At 42.6% G+C, this 17,667-nt stretch overlaps 1 protein-coding gene across 2 annotated transcripts; it reads left to right on the forward strand.

The window, feature by feature from the left end:
• Positions 1-610: 610 nt before the first annotated feature.
• Positions 611-17,310, forward strand: LOC110506640 (plakophilin-3). 2 transcript variants are annotated; one of them, XM_036964565.1, is made up of 14 exons: positions 611-761; positions 2,174-2,351; positions 5,264-5,352; positions 5,782-6,458; positions 6,602-6,725; positions 6,962-7,166; positions 12,723-12,897; positions 12,999-13,116; positions 13,518-13,682; positions 13,844-14,026; positions 14,170-14,323; positions 14,482-14,677; positions 14,794-14,881; positions 16,520-17,310. In XM_036964565.1, the coding sequence occupies exons 1-14, from the start codon at positions 756-758 to the stop codon at positions 16,559-16,561; spliced, it is 2,400 nt and encodes a 799-aa protein (XP_036820460.1). In that variant the 5' UTR covers positions 611-755; the 3' UTR covers positions 16,562-17,310. The 2 variants fall into 2 exon arrangements, with proteins under 2 accessions (XP_036820460.1, XP_036820459.1); XM_036964564.1 differs by lacking the exon at positions 611-761 and having other exon boundaries at positions 1,926-2,351.
• The last annotated feature ends 357 nt before the right edge of the window (positions 17,311-17,667 follow it).

Here is a 17,667-nt window from a genome sequence, read left to right on the forward strand (position 1 = left end):
ATCTACTGCATCTTGCCTATGCCGTTCTGCACCATCACTCATTCATATATCTTTATGTACATATTCTTTATCCCTTTACACTTGTGTGTATAAGGTAGTAGTTTTGGAATTGTTAGGTTAGATTACTCGTTGGTTATTACTGCATTGTCGGAACTAGAAGCACAAGCATTTCGCTAAACTTGCATTAACATCTGCTAACCATGTGTATGTGACAAATACAATTTGATTTGATTTAATGACATACAGTAGAGATTATGCTAAGGTCAACCAAAGTGTTCAACACTTTTACCCCTTTGGTCCAACCCTCTGATGTCACCACACACTCATACAAAATCTTCACCAAACAGAACCAGTACAACTGACATCAAACCCATTGATATCACCATAACAATTTTGGGCCCTGACAGTTAGTGATTCATTTTGACACATTCAGGTAAAATATGTTCTCACATCTTCACTTCTAACCTAGCCTATGCTCTTTGACTCAACTTTCTCTCTGTCTTTATCACTCTCCCATACTCCCATCTTCATCTACGTTGGGCCAGGGTGTGGAGTATTAGGGAAGGGTTAAGTCAGGGGTGAGCCCTCAGAGCTCGGCACTCCTTAGTCTAAAACCACCGCCTCCCTAAAAGAGCTGAGATTTCAGGAAAAGAGAACAGACGGACGACAGCTAACTGAAGAGGACAGAAAGAAGGAATACTGAAAGAATACAGAATATATTTTAAACACTCTGGCAAAGGATAATAAAACCTATTATGATGGTGAGTCCCTTAATCTGACTATGTTGGGGTGATTGGACTATCTGATGGGATAATGATACATGTTCAACTTTTGAGTATCCTATTGTATCTTGCACCACGCAGTACCATGTACAGCGCCTACATTAGGTACCTAAAACTGGGCATGAGTCAAAGATGGTAAGGTATACAATGTTGGTTCAGAAGGAGATGACATGGTCTCAAATGGGGCGGCAGGTAGTGGTTAGAGCGTTGGAATAGTAACCGAAAGGTTGCAAGATCAAATCCTCGAGCTGACAAGGTAAAAATCTCGTTCTGCCCCTGAACAAGGCAGTTAACCCACTGTTCCTAGGCCGTCATTGAAAATAACTGACTTACCTAGTTAAATAAAGATACAATTTTTAAAAATGATGTCCTGTCTTTTCATATCTAATTAATAGGCTAAATAAGAACTTAGAATCATTTCACATCAATTCAGTAGTGAGGGAAAAACAAGATAATAAAGTATGCTGCCTGCCTTAGTTTAAAGCTAGAATCCTTCATTAAAACAATAACAAAACGGTCACCGGGTCTGTGTTGTGGTAAAAGATCGAGGGATGGGCCTGGAGAAATGCATCCACTCTCAAATTCATAGACAAGTGCTATGGATGCAACGACTGACCATCCACGATCTCAAAATTATAGTTTTAAACACGTTTTGACAGTGTTTGTTTCCAGATGTATTTGTCATGTTACATACAATAAATTAAAATATGATTGAAATAGTTTTCCTTCCAAACATGTTTCATTATGTTAGTCAAAAAGCAGCTTCCCTGTGTTGAAATTGTGTGGGCGTACCCCAACAACAGAATGTTGTGGGCATATACCGGTCATTAAAAATCATGCCAGTAGACCGCTGATTAGCAAGCATTGAGATAGTCTACAACTTTGAGGAGGGGTTTTTGAAGTGTTTTATGCTTTGGCCTCACGTACGAGTATATACGATAATAGAATGAATCAACAACATATGAGTTAACAAAATATGAACTTTTACAAATTTGATTTTCACTGGAACAGTTGCTTTAATTTATGACCAAACATGTATGTTGCAACTAAGGATTCCAGCTTTAATTGAAACATTCTCCAAGTGGCCAATGTGAGACTGCGTAACATCAAATAACTCCTCCTAGCGTTTGGCTCGAGGAGGCAAGCATCAGTTCAGAGAGAAGGTTGTCACTGACGGGAAAGAAGTGCAGCAGGGTGGTCTGCATTCCTTTGGGAATTATAGGAGTTGAATGCATGAGTCTGCCACTTTATACATAGGAGCTGGGCGTCATTTACACATAATAACGAATAGGGACTCTTTGATTGTCATTTTTAAAGGATTGTTTCAATTTGCGGTTATCGCAATGAGTGCGACCGTTGCATCAGAGAGCTGCTTTCTGTCCGCCCTACAGCCCAACACCGCGGTCACCACTTATGCAGTCCCGTCCGATGTGCAGTTGGGACCGAGGGGTTCCATAATGGACGAGGTGGAAAGGGCTAAGAGGGTTCAACAACAAGTCCATCTGCGCCTCGCCGAAAAGAGGTCTTCATCCCTCACACGGCTGAACGGCTCGAACTGCATTTCCCCAGGTGGGCAATTTATTATACATTTTAGCCTGTGTCCTATTTTAGAAATGTGAGGCATTTGTTTTTCAACAAACGAACAAACGAATTACCGGCTGTGTGTAGACCAGACCAAATACTCATTAAATTTTTCAATGACACCCTTAGGGAAGATGGCTCAACCGTACTCTTTCAACATAAGTCCAGTCCAAATTTACTATGATCCGTTTTCCTTTGATGTACAAAACATGGAACAGGTCATTTTATCATTGGTAGCCTAAAGACTTGTCAATATTGATAGATTATTATTGTATTGTAATCAGTGAAACTAGTCCTTGTCTTGGCAGACTGGTCTTGCTGGTGCCAGATGGGGTTAAGCGTTTATAGTGTGGTGTGAGTAGCGGTTTCCCCTAAGACCACCTCCCCAACTAGGCTATATTACTCTCTCCTACATGCCATAAAAATGCAGGCCTGCAGGTATTTCATAACATGCAGGGGGCAAGGTAACACATCTGAGTGATCTGACAGATGGTTCTCACATCTGCAGTCATGGTGTCAACAGATGCTACGCCAAACCAGTAAAGCATTCAATCTGTCTTGCCAGATGCCAAACTTTCACAGTAATTCTGTATATAAAAGTTATTTATACACAGATGCTTTTACACAGAAGATGTGATATTCTGAAAAATCTGAACATTTAGTCACAGACAGGAATTATCACTGCATGTGGCAATGAACCATATTATGTGAGTGATTTAACACTTAAGGGTTTAAAGATTATTTCATGCCCAATACTAATAGAAGGACAATTTAGCTGGATTCCTCAACATGGTTACACAGTTGGAGAATGTTTATTTTTTTAACACTAGAATGATATCATTAGGTAGCTAGTTTACTAGGCAATGTTTTGAGCATGTCCATTTCGGATACAGTATTATAGTATTAACTTAAGGGTGCTGAATAATTTTGCACTGACAATTTTTCAGTTTTTGATTTGTTAAAAAAGTTGGAAATATCCAATAAATGTCGTTCCACTTCATGATTGTGTCCCACTTGTTGTTGATTCTTCACAAAAAAAATACAGTTTTATATCTTTATGTTTGAAGCCTGAAATGTGGCAAAAGGTCGCAAAGTTCAAGGGGGCCAAATACTTTCGCAAGGCACTGTAGTTGACACCTTATGACATAATTTTTTACAGGATTGGGGAGGAAAATGATGCACAATACAGTATAATATGATAAAGTATAATGTTAGTTTTGAACTGCTAGTCAATGTGGTTATTGATAACATAAAGCTCAGATAAAATTTTAAAAAATGGGACCCTCTGATGTATGAAACATTCCTGTCAATCCATTCAGCTCTTCAGAATGGGTTATCAGTAGCACCAAGCTGCTCAGCTCATGTTCTATTTTGGACAGGGTTGAGTGGGTTGGGTTGGATATTGTGGTCAGATGGCATCTCAGAAAGAACTACGTGAAACCAACACATAAATCAGTCAGCTGCCTGTGTTTTGCAATGAGAAGGCAAACAACTTGAGTTGGGAAAACTATACTGTTAATTATAGTGCTGTTACAAACTGTAATTAAGATAGGTATTTTGATTGAAAACATACAGTGACAGTGGGCCTATTTCACTCAGCAGTGAAGTAGTGTGTGTGTGTGTGTGTGTGTGTGTGTGTGTGTGTGTGTGTGTGTGTGTGTGTGTGTGTGTGTGTGTGTATGTGTGTGTGCGTGCGTGTGTGTGTGTGTGTGTGTGCGTGTGTGTGTGTAAAACTCACAATTGAGGGGATATTAGGAATTTAATGGATAGTCTATTTGACAAAAGCTTATGTTATCGCAACTCCTATTCAAACTCAACAGGGGGCTATAGATAATACTGTCTCAAATGACTTACAACACCATATTATCACATTGTTGCCATGGTTATACAGTCAAAACATACAGTATTTGTATACACAGTAAGAAAAGTAGATTTTTATGACCTAATGTTCAGACCTAAAGGTAGAGTAACACTTGACCTGCAAAGTAGTGGACAGAGCTCAGCTCTCACACAGTGCAGAGACAACTTTGTGCATGCAGAGAATTAGTTTAACAAACCTCCCCTTTGTTTTTTGTTTTTTTTATATCACTATTAAAGTTAATGAGTTAAGATATACATAAAAGGTTCAGTATTAATATCAGATTGAAGTGAGCGTCTATAGTAGGCGTAAATCAATGTTTTTGTAGCCGTTTCCTGTGAGTAAGTAGACTCTTTTGACCAGAATTGTCCTGTTCAATGTCAACCCTCAGGCATGGAATCCTCCCACACAGTTCAGTTGGCCTCTCTCAACCCCTGCTAGGTCACTCTGCCAGGAGTCAGCCTCACTGGGACACTCAGTTAACCCTCACTATACCATATTAGTTAAGCTATAGTGTCAGCATTACTCTCTAGTGGTCTTTATGTGTTTAGCTGGTCCAGTATGAAATGCCAGGGTCTGTTTTAATGCACTCTCTCACAAAACAAAGAATCTCCCAAAGGTATACTACCTTGCTTGCTTAGTCCAACATTATCCTGTCCTCAATGTTTCGATATCTCGGTACAGTGCAGCTCAAGTTTTAGGCTAATCCCCCTAAAACATGAGGTATTGTGCAATATCTCCCTGGGTGTGTGTTTACATTTCTACATGTTTGCTGCTTGTCTTGGTGTACAGCTGAGGCTGATATTGTTGTTGTTTTTCATGCACAAACATAGTAACCATGAGTCCAAATAGCAAAGCAAGTGGCAAGAAGCTAATCAGAGTCATCATTTGTTACACTTTTTAGTAACAAGAACAAGTGCTTTGCAGGACAGGTTATAGCTTCATTAATATGTAATTAGACTAATTGTGAAATTGTAATCTCAGGAGAAAGTTGTGGTTGCATTCTCTGTCTAAGACAAAGTCTTTCTCTATCCACATGTAGACCATGGTGGCACAATGAGATATAACACGTACAACCCCGGATTCAGCTCTAAGTCAATGGTGTATAACACAGGGAGTAGGACCATGAAGGTGAGTACTGTAGGACTTCATATTTTCTAATGTTCAGTTGTGTTTATTTTTGCCTTCATGATAATCCCTATTCCAACAGCCCCAAAGTCCTACTTTTCTAGCTGATTGCCATGCCACCTTTGTCCCTTATCTAAACCAGGAGAGATGTGTTAAAAAAAGAAACTCCACAGTCCTACCACAGTGACACACTTCACAGCGGCACCCTCACAGCACATACATGCAGTATTTCACAGGATCCTACCATATCTATGTTTAGATGAGACACAGGAACAAAAATCTATGTACAGGATTCTACTGCCCAAAGAGTCTAAAAACATCTTATCCATGACCTCATTTTTAGACTATACAGTTTGGCCAATGTTTGCTTTTTGGGGATTATTGTAGTGTAGATAGTTAAGTGTAACAGTGTCCTCTCTGTATGGCCTCTAGATGCCCCCGGTATCCCAGCAGTACTTGGGAGGTAGGTACTCGTCTCTCTCAGCGGTGGAGTTAGGACCCAGATACAGAATCAGCCAGCCTCCAGTCAACACTGGCTACCTCCACCATGACGACATCCAGCTGGGTGGCTACCAGACCAGCCGGACGAGGACCACCAGGTCCAGATCAGTTTGTCAGGCTGACCAAGAGGCAGTGGCCCAGGGTGTGGGAGGCCTGCTCACCCTGCGCCACCAGCAGCAAAACCCAGTGGCCAGCTGGGTGGCCCGTGATGGCATGGCCACAGAGTTCCACTCCTACCATGGTGGAGGTATACCTGCCCCAGCAACGATGAGGCGCACACTCAGTGGAACCCTGGCGGGGGGTGGTAGTGGTGGGTGGAGAGAGGCGGAGCTAGTTTACCAGCACTCCTACAAAGGCCCCGCCCACCGTACCATTAGTCGCATCAACAACAGACAACAGCAGCAGCAACATCTGAGCTCAGTGTCGGGGCTGCAGCAGTGGCAGCAGGTGTCTGGCGGGGGCGGTGGCAGTGTGTACGGAGGCTGGGGGCAGTACCAGAACTCCCTGCCCCGACCGGCCTCCTTGAACAGCATGAAGAGTATGGGGAAAGGCATGGACGTGCCTGATGGGGGCAGGGATTCAGCTGACAGCAACGAGAAACTCGGAGGGTGAGAGATGCATGGACTGTTAAAATCTCCTGGAATATCAAAAGAACAAACTTAGCGCTAGGTACATTCTGTTCTTCTTACATAACTGTTATAAGCTTCAGATTAACCTCACTCTCCTTTGTCTTCCTGGTGTTTGTGGACAGAATGCACAGTTTAGACATGCCCACCGCGGTCAACTACCTCTCCATGTCCGACACAGCCATGCAGGTGCTGGGAGCAGCCTACATCCAGCACCAATGTTACCATAGCAGTGATGCCAAGAACCAGGTAACATATCCTTCTCAATAAAAATAGCCATATACAGTAACATACTTCATTGCCCAAAATAGAATTTACAGCCCTACTGTTTAAACTAAACTGAGTTCTCCGTGCTCTTATCAAAAATGCCATTGTAATATAGAATTTGTTGTCTTGTTATGGCTTAGTAAGTCAGCCTGATAGTCATATAGACTAGTCAGTCATCCACCTGTCTGTCTCCCCTTGACCCGCCCTGTCGACAACAGGTGCGTCTGCTGAAGGGTGTCCCAGCCCTGGTGCAGCTCTTCAGCAGTGACAGCCAGGAGGTCCAGCGCTACGCTACAGGCGCTACACGCAACCTCATCTATGAGAACATGGACAACAAGGCGGCCCTCATTGAGGCTGGGGGAGTAGCCAAGCTCATCAGTGTCCTGAAAGAACCAGATGAGGAGCTTCGCAAGAACATCACTGGTAAGATCATCTATATACTTTAACAATCAGCTTGGATCTCAAACTAAGTTACAATTTTAAAGTTCAAGGAAATACTGTCAATATGAGAGCAACAAAAGCAAAATAGTCAACGTGACATGAGGTGAGCAGAAGAAGCATACAGTATATTGTCACCAATCAGAGATTCAAGTAATCACTTTCTTTCAATTAGAGTCCAACATAAAGTTAAAAAAGTTCAAATCCCAAATAGAATCCCAACCAAAATAATATATTTTTAGTAGTGATGGGCATCGATATGGAACATCTATATATCAATGCCATTTGCTTTTTTCTAACTGATATCAATATTATATCATTTTATGAATAACATAGCTACTGTGTGAATGTTATATTTTCTGTTTACTTCTACGGCTTTGAGAAGTACAGACAACTGCTTGCTGTGTGAATGTTATATTTTCTGTTTACTTCTACGGCTTTGAGAAGTACAGACAACTGCTTGCTGTGTGAATGTTCTAGGGGCCTAACCTACCCAACCACTTAGGATACAATGAAAAGCCAGTTGATGCCCCATCAGCAGGCAGTTACGTTGTGCTTGCAGAAATAGTCATGTATGTTTTTTTTTTTTACATAATTGTGTAAGGTAACAGCAATCATAATTCAATTTGATATCAATATAGGTTTTTCAATATTGTTGCCCACCACAAATGTTTAGGCTATATATTTTTTATCATTCACGTGCTGAAGATTCTGTCAAATATAACAGAGCCTAATTGTAGTCTGTAGAGATAGAATCTGTCTGTACACAGGTTGAGCATGTGGACCGGTAGTAACTATGTAATAGAGGTTCCCTTTGTAAGTGGGTCAATCTGGGAATGAAGAATGCCCTGTAACCTGAGGACACTCAAATCAATCAGCCCATTGAAAGGGGCAGCCTAATTTCCCAGCAGTCTCTTGTGCTTTGTTCATGCTTGGCTGCCTCCTCCTCTGAGTAATAGTCCTTGAGATTCCTGGACCCTGTATGTATTTGAACCCTCCCCTGTGTCAACTGCACTTCACACAGAGAGAGAGAGAGAGAGAGAGAGAGGGCCATGCTGCTCTGATCAGTTGATTGGAGGGTATATGGAGCCACTGACCTTTCATTGGCTAATACAATAACGGAGTAGCTGTGGATCCGACTTCTCTGGACCCCACTTCCCGACAGCTAAAGGTCCGAAGCTTCTGCGAATGTGCAGAATTCTTTACTTTACGCACAGTCTCTGCTCCACTGTTAGGCTGCCCAGAGAACAAAGTACTCTGGGGAATCAATGTCTGCAACATCACATAATGCTAGTATTCTACATAACAGAACTGAATATAATAGCATAGTATAACGTTACTGTAAGACAAAAAATAATAAAACATTTCATATGAGATTTTAGGATGATTGTGCAAATGGTTTGATGTTTCTCTCATGTGGCCAAAACTCAGCAATGCGCACCACTAGGCAAAATATGTGCTTTGATAAAAACTAAACACAGGTTAGTGCTACAGTTTGTTAACACCATCTGCTAAAATTTTTGCTCACTGTACATAATTGAAAACAACACTGTAGGCTTGCTTCTTCACTGTTTAGCTCAAGAAGATCTACAGTTGAGGTCAGAAGTTTAAATACACTTAGGTTGGAGTCATTAAAACGTATTTTTCAACCACTCCACAAATTTCTTGTTAACAAACTATAGTTTTGTCATCTACTTTGTGCATGACACAAGTATTTTTTCCAACAATTGTTTACAGACAGATTATTTCACTTATAATTCGCTGTATCACAATTCCAGTGGGTCAGAAGTTTACATACACTAAGTTGACAGTGCCTTTAAACAGCTTGGAAAATTCCAGAAAATTATGTCATGGTTTAGAAGCTTCTGATAGGCTAATTGACATAATCTGAGTAAATTGGAGGTGTACCTGTGTATGTATTTCAAGGCCTACCTTCAAACTCTGTGCTTCTTTGCTTGACATCATGGGAAAATCAAAAGAAATCTGCCAAGACCTCAGAAAATAAATTGTAGACCTCCATAAGTCTGTTTCATCCTTGGGAGCAATTTCCAAACGCCTGAAGGTACCACATTTATCTGTACAAACAATAGTACGCAAGTATAAACACCATGGGACCACACAGCCATTATACCGCTCAGGAGGGAGACGCGTTCTGTCTCCTAGAGATTAACGTACTTTGGTGCGAAAAGTGCAAATCAATCCCAGAACAACAGCAAAGTGTTATGAGGAGCAGCACAGGGGAACCCAAGAGCAGACTTAGACTAGGAAACAGAGATGAATGAACCAAGGTATTTATTGTAACACAGGGAGATATGGAGTGCAGATCTGGGGAAGCTTGGATGAGTTGTATAAAACCAGATGTGGAGGCTGAGGTTGGAGTGTGATGGGTTGGGACAGGGTAAACAGGTCCGGAGGGGAATCCAAGGGAGTGGTGTTGTGGTGAGTCCAGAACAGGGTAGCAGGGTGGTGAGATGTGGAACAGGAGACAGGAGCCAGAGTCAGGGTGGCAAAACTGCAGTGAGAAGATAAACATCGTCAAGCAGGGAAACAGGTACAGCAGGGAAACAGGATCTTGAATAATAATAAAGGCTAGAAGCATAAAGTGACTGAGCAGAGATTACGATCTGACAGAGTGGAAGTCTTGATAATGGAACGAGTTGCAGCTGATAGGGATCTGATCTGACTCCAGCACACTTGTCTCCAACCACAGAATCAGACACAAACAGAAAGGGAGGGGGAGAGAGAGAGATAGTGTACTGGGGGAATGGCTGCAGGTCAAGCAGACACCTGATGACCACTAGGGGGTGTGGCAGGAGCAGATGTGACAGTACACCCCCCCCCCCCCCCCCCCCCTCCTGGCGGAGGCACGAAGAACAGACCGGTCCCTCCTCCAGGTGCATTGACAACAGCTCCTGTGGTCCTGGACTGAGTTACCGTTAGATGGAGGAAGGCCAGTGACGAAGTCCTGAGCTATGTGTGACCAGGGGCGGCTGGGTATGGGAAGAGGGCGAAGCCGACTGGATGTAGGTTTGATGGAGGTTTTGTTTCCGGGCACAGACCGAGCAGGCTGAGATGAATTCCAGAGCGTCTCTCACGATGGTGGGCCACCAAAATCACTGTCACGTCTGCTCCCGCTCATCCCTCGGCTGCCCTGCAACACGCACTCCTGTCATCATTTACGCACACCTGCCTTCCCTCGTCACGCGCATCAGTGATATTGGACTCACCTGGACTCACTCATCATCTGTTTATTACCTCCCCTATATTTATCAGTTTCCCTGCTCTGTTCCCTGCTGATGCATTGATTGTTTTTGTCTTTGTTTTGAATGCTGACGCTGTTCCTGTCTCGTTCCATGTCCGTTCTATATTAAATGTTTGACTCTCCGTACCTGTTTCGTCTCTCCATCGTCATTCCATGTGACACAAAGGACCTTGTGAAGATGCTGGAGGAAACAGGTACAAAAGTATCTATATCCACAGTAAAACGAGTCCTATATCAGCATAATCTGAAAGGCCGTACCGCAAGGAAGAAGCCACTGCTCCAAAACCACTATAGAAAAGCCAGACTACGGGTTTGCAACTGCACATGGGGACAAAGATCATACTTTTTGGAGAAATGTCCTCTGGTCTGATGAAACAAAAATGGAACTGTTTGGCCATAATGACCATCGTTATGTTTGGAGGAAAAAGGGGAGGCTTGGAAGCCGAAGAACACCATCCCAACCGTGAAGCACGGGGGTGGCAGCATCATGTTGTGGGGGTGCTTTGCTGCAGGAGGGACTGGTGCCCTTCACAAAATAGATGGCATCATGACAAAGGAAAATTCTGTGGATATATTGAAGCAACATCTCAAGACATCAGTCAGTAAGTTAAAGCTTGGTCGCAAATGGGTCTTCCAAATGGACAATGACCCCAAGCATACTTCCAAAGTTGTGGGAAAATGGCTTAAGGACAACAACGTGGCCATCACAAAGCCCTGACCTCACTCCTATAGAAATCTTTGGGCAGAACTGAAAAAGTGTGTGCGAGCCATGAGGCCTACAAACCGGACTCAGTTACACCATCTCTGTCAGGAGGAATGGGCCAAATTCCACCCAACTTATTGTGGGAAGCTTGTGGAAGGCTACCCGAAATGTTTGACCGAAGTTAAACAATTTAAAGGCAATGCTACCAAATAGTAATTGAGTGTATGAAAACTTCTGACCTACTGGGAATGTGATGAAAGAAATAAAAGCTGAAATAAATAATTATTCTATTATTGAACTATTATTCTGACATTTCATATTCTTCAAATAAAGTGGTGATCCTCACTGACCTAAAACAGGGCATTTTACTAGGATTACATGTCAGGAATTGTGAAAAACTGAGTTTAAATGTATTTGGCTAAGGTGTATGTAAACTTCCGACTTCAGCTGTCTATGCATATCCCCATGAATTGGATTGAGATCAAATGGTTGGCATGCAGACGCTGCATGGCATTTCGCCTGTGAACTTCACCTGTAAAATAATTATAATTCACGACTGACAGTGAGAAATGTGAAGAGAGGGTGACCACAAAAACTGGTGAGTAAAGTAGAGGTAAAGAAACACACGAGCAGAACGTGATTGGGATCTTCAACGCTGGGGAAAAAGGATCCAGGGGGGATGGGGTGGAATTACCTACGGATCCGCAGCCTCGGCCATTAGATAAACTAGTGTGTGGGGGCGATAGATGTGTCACTTATGCTCTGTAAATACTTTCCCTGAAATTCTTATCATACTGTGATAGTTAATGTATTATATAAATAATATTTCCCATTATAGATCCGTAGAAGGTCCAAAAGGCTTCTTAACAGCTTCTACCCCTAAGCCATAAGACTCCTGAACAGCTAATCAAATGACTACCCGGACTATTTGCATTGCCCCCCCCCCCCCCCCCTCATTTTTTACGCTGCTGATACTCTCTGTTTATTATCCATGCATAGTCACTTTACCTCTACCTACATGTACATATTAGCTCAATTACCTCGACTAACCGGTGCCCCCGCAGATTGACTCTGTACTGGTACCCCCTTTATATAGCCTCGCTACAGTAACTTTTTTGTTGCTTCCTAATTATTATTATATTTTTTTTCTATTTTTCTTATTTCTTATTTCTTTTTCTTTTTTTTACTTCAGTTTATTTGAGTAAATACTGTCCTAAAACTTATTTTTCTTAAAACTGCATTGTTGGTTAAGGGCTTCTAAGTAAGCATTTCACTGTAAGGTCTACCTACACCTGTTGTATTCGGCGCATGTGACAAAATAACACTTGATTTGATATTGATACATCAGATATTATTTATTGGCCACATTGAAAATAGAAAATAGGATTCCCAGGGTTTACTTTGGAATCATATGACATGAATCCCACTGTGATAATAGTGATTATTTAGACCTATTGAAGTTAAATCATTTGGATGTCAGGTTATCAGCACACACTCTATCCTGGTCATAGAGGCTGTTTTGTGTATCCGACAGAGTGGTTCAATAAACCCTCTCTCTCCTCTGTCTGTCCTGCAGGTATTCTGTGGAACATGTCCTCTAAGGACAGTCTGAAGGAGAAGTTGGCCAGAGAGACATTGAGTGAGCTCACAGAGAGGGTGCTGGTGCCCCTGTGCAGTGTTGGAGATTCAGAGCTGATCCGTCAGAGTCCATCTGAGGCAGACATCTTCTACAACACCACAGGCTGCCTGAGGTAGCTATACCTATCTGCCTACATGTTGTATACATACACACTGTACAAGGACTGATACATGTACTGTATACAACTTCTCTGTACTCTCTTCCTCTGTTCAGGAACCTGAGCTCAGTGAATGAGAGGACGAGACAGCAGATGAGAGACATGCGAGGGCTGGTGGACTCGCTGGTGGCCTACATCCAGAACTCCCTTCAGGATGAGAAAGCAGAGGACAAAGTACGCCTCAACTGTTCTACTTATGTCACATTATTGTGTGTTTCTTTCACAACTTGATTATTTTTCTGGGCATGTTCTTTCAGGTCAAACCCTTTTCCCTGATTTAATATCTCATTTGATTTGATCTCATATACTACAGTCTTCAGCAACTCATGGGTTCAGCTGGAGTATAGTGAGAGCCAATCATTGTATCTGTACAGTTCGTCATTAGTGTTACTGTTTGTATTATCTACCAGACAGCCAGACTGGTCATGCTGTGGCCTATCTGCTGTATGTAATGCAGGCTGCTTTGAGAGACACAATGGCCACCTATGTTTCCATCTCACCCTCTCCTCACCCCTTCTCTCGCTCTCTCTTTCTCTCTCTTCCCCCCCTCCCTCGATCTTTGTCTGTGCCTGCAGGGTGTAGAGAATGCAGTGTGTGTCCTGAGGAACCTGTCTTATCAGCTGTACAGTGAGATCCCTCCCTCAACCCTACTGCGACTGGAGGGGCCTACGCGGGCCAGAGCCACTACTGAGACTGAGTCCATTGGCTGTTTCACCCCACAGAGCAAGAAGGCAAAGGAGGTAGGTGTCATTTACCCAAGGCAAACCCAAAGGAAATATCAAATTACGGCTAAACTTCAAGACACTGAAACATTATACAGTATGTCGTCATACAATCCTGATGGACATGGGACCATGATATGTTTTTTTCTGTAATTAATCTATTCCCCTGATCTCTATAGCGACAGAACCAGGAACTGTCCACCTTCTCAGAGGTGGCTAAGCAGCCAAAGGGGGCGGAGTGGCTGTGGCACCCCCAGGTGGTGGGGCTGTATAACCGCGTGCTTCAGCACTATGAGACCAACACGGCAACACGAGAGGCTGCAACAGGGGCCCTGCAGAACATCACAGCCGGAGAGACCAGGGTAGGTCCCACTCCTCTCCCCCACGAGCTGACCTAGCCATCACTTTCACCATGACAGGCTACATATGCTTCATTCACATTTACAGTTCAACTGAAAATGTACTCAACACTAGTGTTGAATTCCTCTTCCTCCTTGTGTATCAGTGGGCGTCAGTGCTGAGTTGGGTGGCTTTAGAGCAGGAGCGAATGCTGCCCGTGGTCCTGGACCTCCTGCAGACACAAAGTGACCAGGAGATGCGTTCCCTCACTGGCCTCCTGAGGAACCTGTCCCGACACAGCAGAAACAAGGACGACATGGGTGAGACTCAACCCCCAGTACCGCACACTGTTAATTTCTACCCCCTGTCTCTCCTGCCCTCAACCTTGTATCCATCCATTCCATGCATATTAATCACAGTAATTCCCCTTATAAGGAGACTTTAAAGAATGGCTACTTCTCTCCCTTCTGACCTCTAGCTACGAAGGTAGTGAACATTCTGGTGACCAAGCTCCCCAGTGATGGCCACCAGAAGGAACCATCCAGTGAAGTGGTGGTCAACATATGTGGGACCCTCAATAACCTGGTTGCAGGCAGCTCACTAGCAGCGAGAGACATCACCTTCTTTGATGGACTCCCCAAACTTGTTGCAATTAAGTCTTCCCACGACAACAGGTTAGTGAATCTTGTCTCTCAGTGTTCTTGGTTTTGTTATTCATTGTGTCTGCTTTTTATTTCCAATTTCCTGTCTGGCTCCTGTTGTGTTTGACTGTGTTTTTCTCCTACTATAGCTCAGGGAAGCTGAAGGCTGCCAAGGCTGCTTCCACAGTACTCTTCAACATGTTCCAGTACAACAAGCTGCATAAAGATTATAAACAGGTGAGGCTAACACCATTTAACATAGACATTGTGATAGATGGGCTTGGAGAGCAGGAAACGGGGGAGTCGTTTGGCCTCTTCCATTGTGCATGGCCTTCTAACCTCTTGTCTTGGTCCAGATGGTTCTTTATTTTCTTTATGGCCTCTAACGGTTAGTCTAACTCTTTTTTTTTTATCAGTTCTAAGAATTCTCCCCTCCCCCTCCCCTGGATCGACTGATATCCCCCATAATTCTTTGGCACAGCAAATGTAAATATTTTCACTAAAGCTGTTAGTTATTACATTTTCATGGAAGTGAATTTTTCTTGTGGCCCTTAGGAATCCTTATTCTGTGCCGGTACTACAGTTATCAGTTCAAGTTTATACAATCTAGTTATCTGTTACCGGTTATATATTTAGACTATCTTTTATATCATGGTTTTCTTTGCTTGAGTTGTTTTGGTGTTTATTGAACAGGACCAGTAAAACACCTTGGTTTGGTGGTTGGCAACTGGACAGTCCTCTTCTTTGTGCTATAGTGCTACTTGAGTTTGTAGTGCAGTGTCTTGTGTTTCCTTGGATGGTCAGTTAAATGGTATGTTTGGAATCTGGCAGTGGAATGCTGGGAGCAGCCATTGATTGTCTCTTGCAAGATAACGGCTGTCTGTTTTTTCTCTGTGCTAAATATCAATCTTCAGTTGACACTTGTAAACACTGTTTGTCCCTTCTATGTGCCCTCTTCACACTGTAGAATATTTAGGCCTGTTTACTAGGGCCGGAACGATACCAGAATCGTGAAAAATTGTCATAAGACTGTTCTCTCTACCTCACGACAAGTGGTACAAGAGCTTCTGGGACCAAAAGGCTCCTGGACATCTTCTACCCCCAAACCATAAGATTGCTGAACAGTTAATATAATGGCTACCCGGACTATTTACATTGACACCTTTATTTAAAAAAAAACATTGCACTACCTACATCAGTGGAGGCTGCTGAGGGGGTAGGATGTCTCATTATAATGGTTGAAATGGATCCAATGGAATGGTATCAACCATATGGAAACCAGGTTTGATGTGTTTGACACCATTCCATTGACTCCATTCCAGCCATTATTAATAGCCGTCCTCCCCTCAGCAGCCTCCACTTGCCTGCATGTACCTCTGCACATTGACTTTGAACTGATACTCCTTATGTTATTTTATGGTGTTACTGTTTTCCTTTTTTTTTTATTTAGCAATCATTTTTGTTGTAATTTTTAACTGCATTGTTGGGAAAGGGCTCGTAGGTAAACATTTCACTGTAAATACCTGTTGTATTCGGGCATGTGACAAATAACATTTGATTAGATTTTTTTATTTGATACTTTTTAGTATCGTGGCAAGAAAACAAAAAAAGTGGATTTAACTTCTTTAGCCCTAATGTTGGAAACAAACATCAGGATGTTGTCATGCAGTCACATGTATTGATTTTCCAAGCTATAGCACACACTATTTCACAGACAGCAGGTTTTTAAAGGAGCAAAGAGTTTGATCTGCTTCGTGTTTTCATTTTTGCCATGGAACAAAATATTGTGATACTGGTATAGTCCTGGGCCTACTATTTACCCTTGCTAAAAACAGACTGCTCTATCTAAGTGGCCTTCTCCCTTGTGTTTTACAGAAAGGGTTCACGAGGTGTGACTTCACCGACACGGTCATTTAGAGCAGACTGCTTGGCCCGTTGACTGGATTCATATTCTGGACCTGCTGGTAGAGCCAGCAGGAGGACCCCCACAATGAACCTGACACATCTGGTCTCAAATGGATGCGTTGATGGAACCTGAATAATTCTGAGGAATGTATTTACCGAATGTATTTAAGGATGGAGGAGAAGCAGCCTTTCTTTACTCAATATTTTTTAGATTTTATCACATTTTATTGGTCTTTCAAAATGGACTGCTTTACCAGCTTAATATTTGTATTGCCATGAGAGTGTTTTGTATGACTGAGGAATCTTCACTTCAGGACGGTGTGTGTGCGTGTGCGTGGTGCATGCCTGTGTGTGAATGTTTGGACTTAGTGGACTCGTCCTGTAAAAGGCATTGGATGCCTCTTTTCATCTCTGGTACCATATGGGCTCAACTTGCCATTCCTACAGACATACTGTGTATACAATCCTCTATATTGTTAGTTCTACAGTACATGGATGCTTCACTGAAAGACAAGATACAGGATGGGTGCCCTCCAAACTCCCCTTTGAACTAATAATCACCAGAGCAATTTAAAGAGACCCTGCTTTTAATCACCCCAGTCTCCACTTCTTGGTAATACAATGTTTTCCTGTTCCATCCAAGAAGGCTTTTCTGTGCTTATTTTCACCCCAAATAACTAACAATAAACAGCATCTGACATGACCAGACAGTTGTCCCCAGTGTGTCCTTTAAGAATGAAAATAAACTTCTCATTATCTTACCCCTCCCTCACAGATCTGTGCTACATTGTTTGGGCAGCAGGTAGCCTAGTGGTTAGAATGTTGGGCCAGTAACCGAAAGGTTGCTCGATCAAATCCCTGAGCTGACAAGGTAAACATCTGTCATTCTTCCCCTGAACAAGGCAGTTAACGCACTGTTCCTAGGCTGTCATTATAAATAAGAATTTGTTCTTGATTTGCCTAGTTTAATATAATAATAATGGTTACTAATCGTAAACATTCCCTGCCTCTGAAATTCACTCTCCCTTGTGTCATTTATGACTAAAAAACAATTTGTAATAATGATGCCTAAATAAAGTGCTGATTATGAAAGCAGACTTTACAGTACTACCCAGTAT

The sequence above is a fragment of the Oncorhynchus mykiss genome, chromosome 26 (assembly GCF_013265735.2).
Source record: "Oncorhynchus mykiss isolate Arlee chromosome 26, USDA_OmykA_1.1, whole genome shotgun sequence".
Classification (NCBI taxonomy): Eukaryota; Metazoa; Chordata; class Actinopteri; order Salmoniformes; family Salmonidae; genus Oncorhynchus; species Oncorhynchus mykiss.

What these genes read in the sequence shown, in the direction of transcription:
- LOC110506640 (XM_036964564.1), top strand. Translation starts at nt 2,012, where the DNA reads ATGCATGAGTCTGCCACTTTATACATAGGAGCTGGGCGTCATTTACAC. An exon ending in AACACCACAGGCTGCCTGAG is followed by an intron (nt 12,898 to 12,998) that starts GTAGCTATACCT and finishes TCCTCTGTTCAG; the next exon opens with GAACCTGAGCTCAGTGAATG. An exon ending in TCACAGCCGGAGAGACCAGG is followed by an intron (nt 14,027 to 14,169) that starts GTAGGTCCCACT and finishes CTTGTGTATCAG; the next exon opens with TGGGCGTCAGTGCTGAGTTG.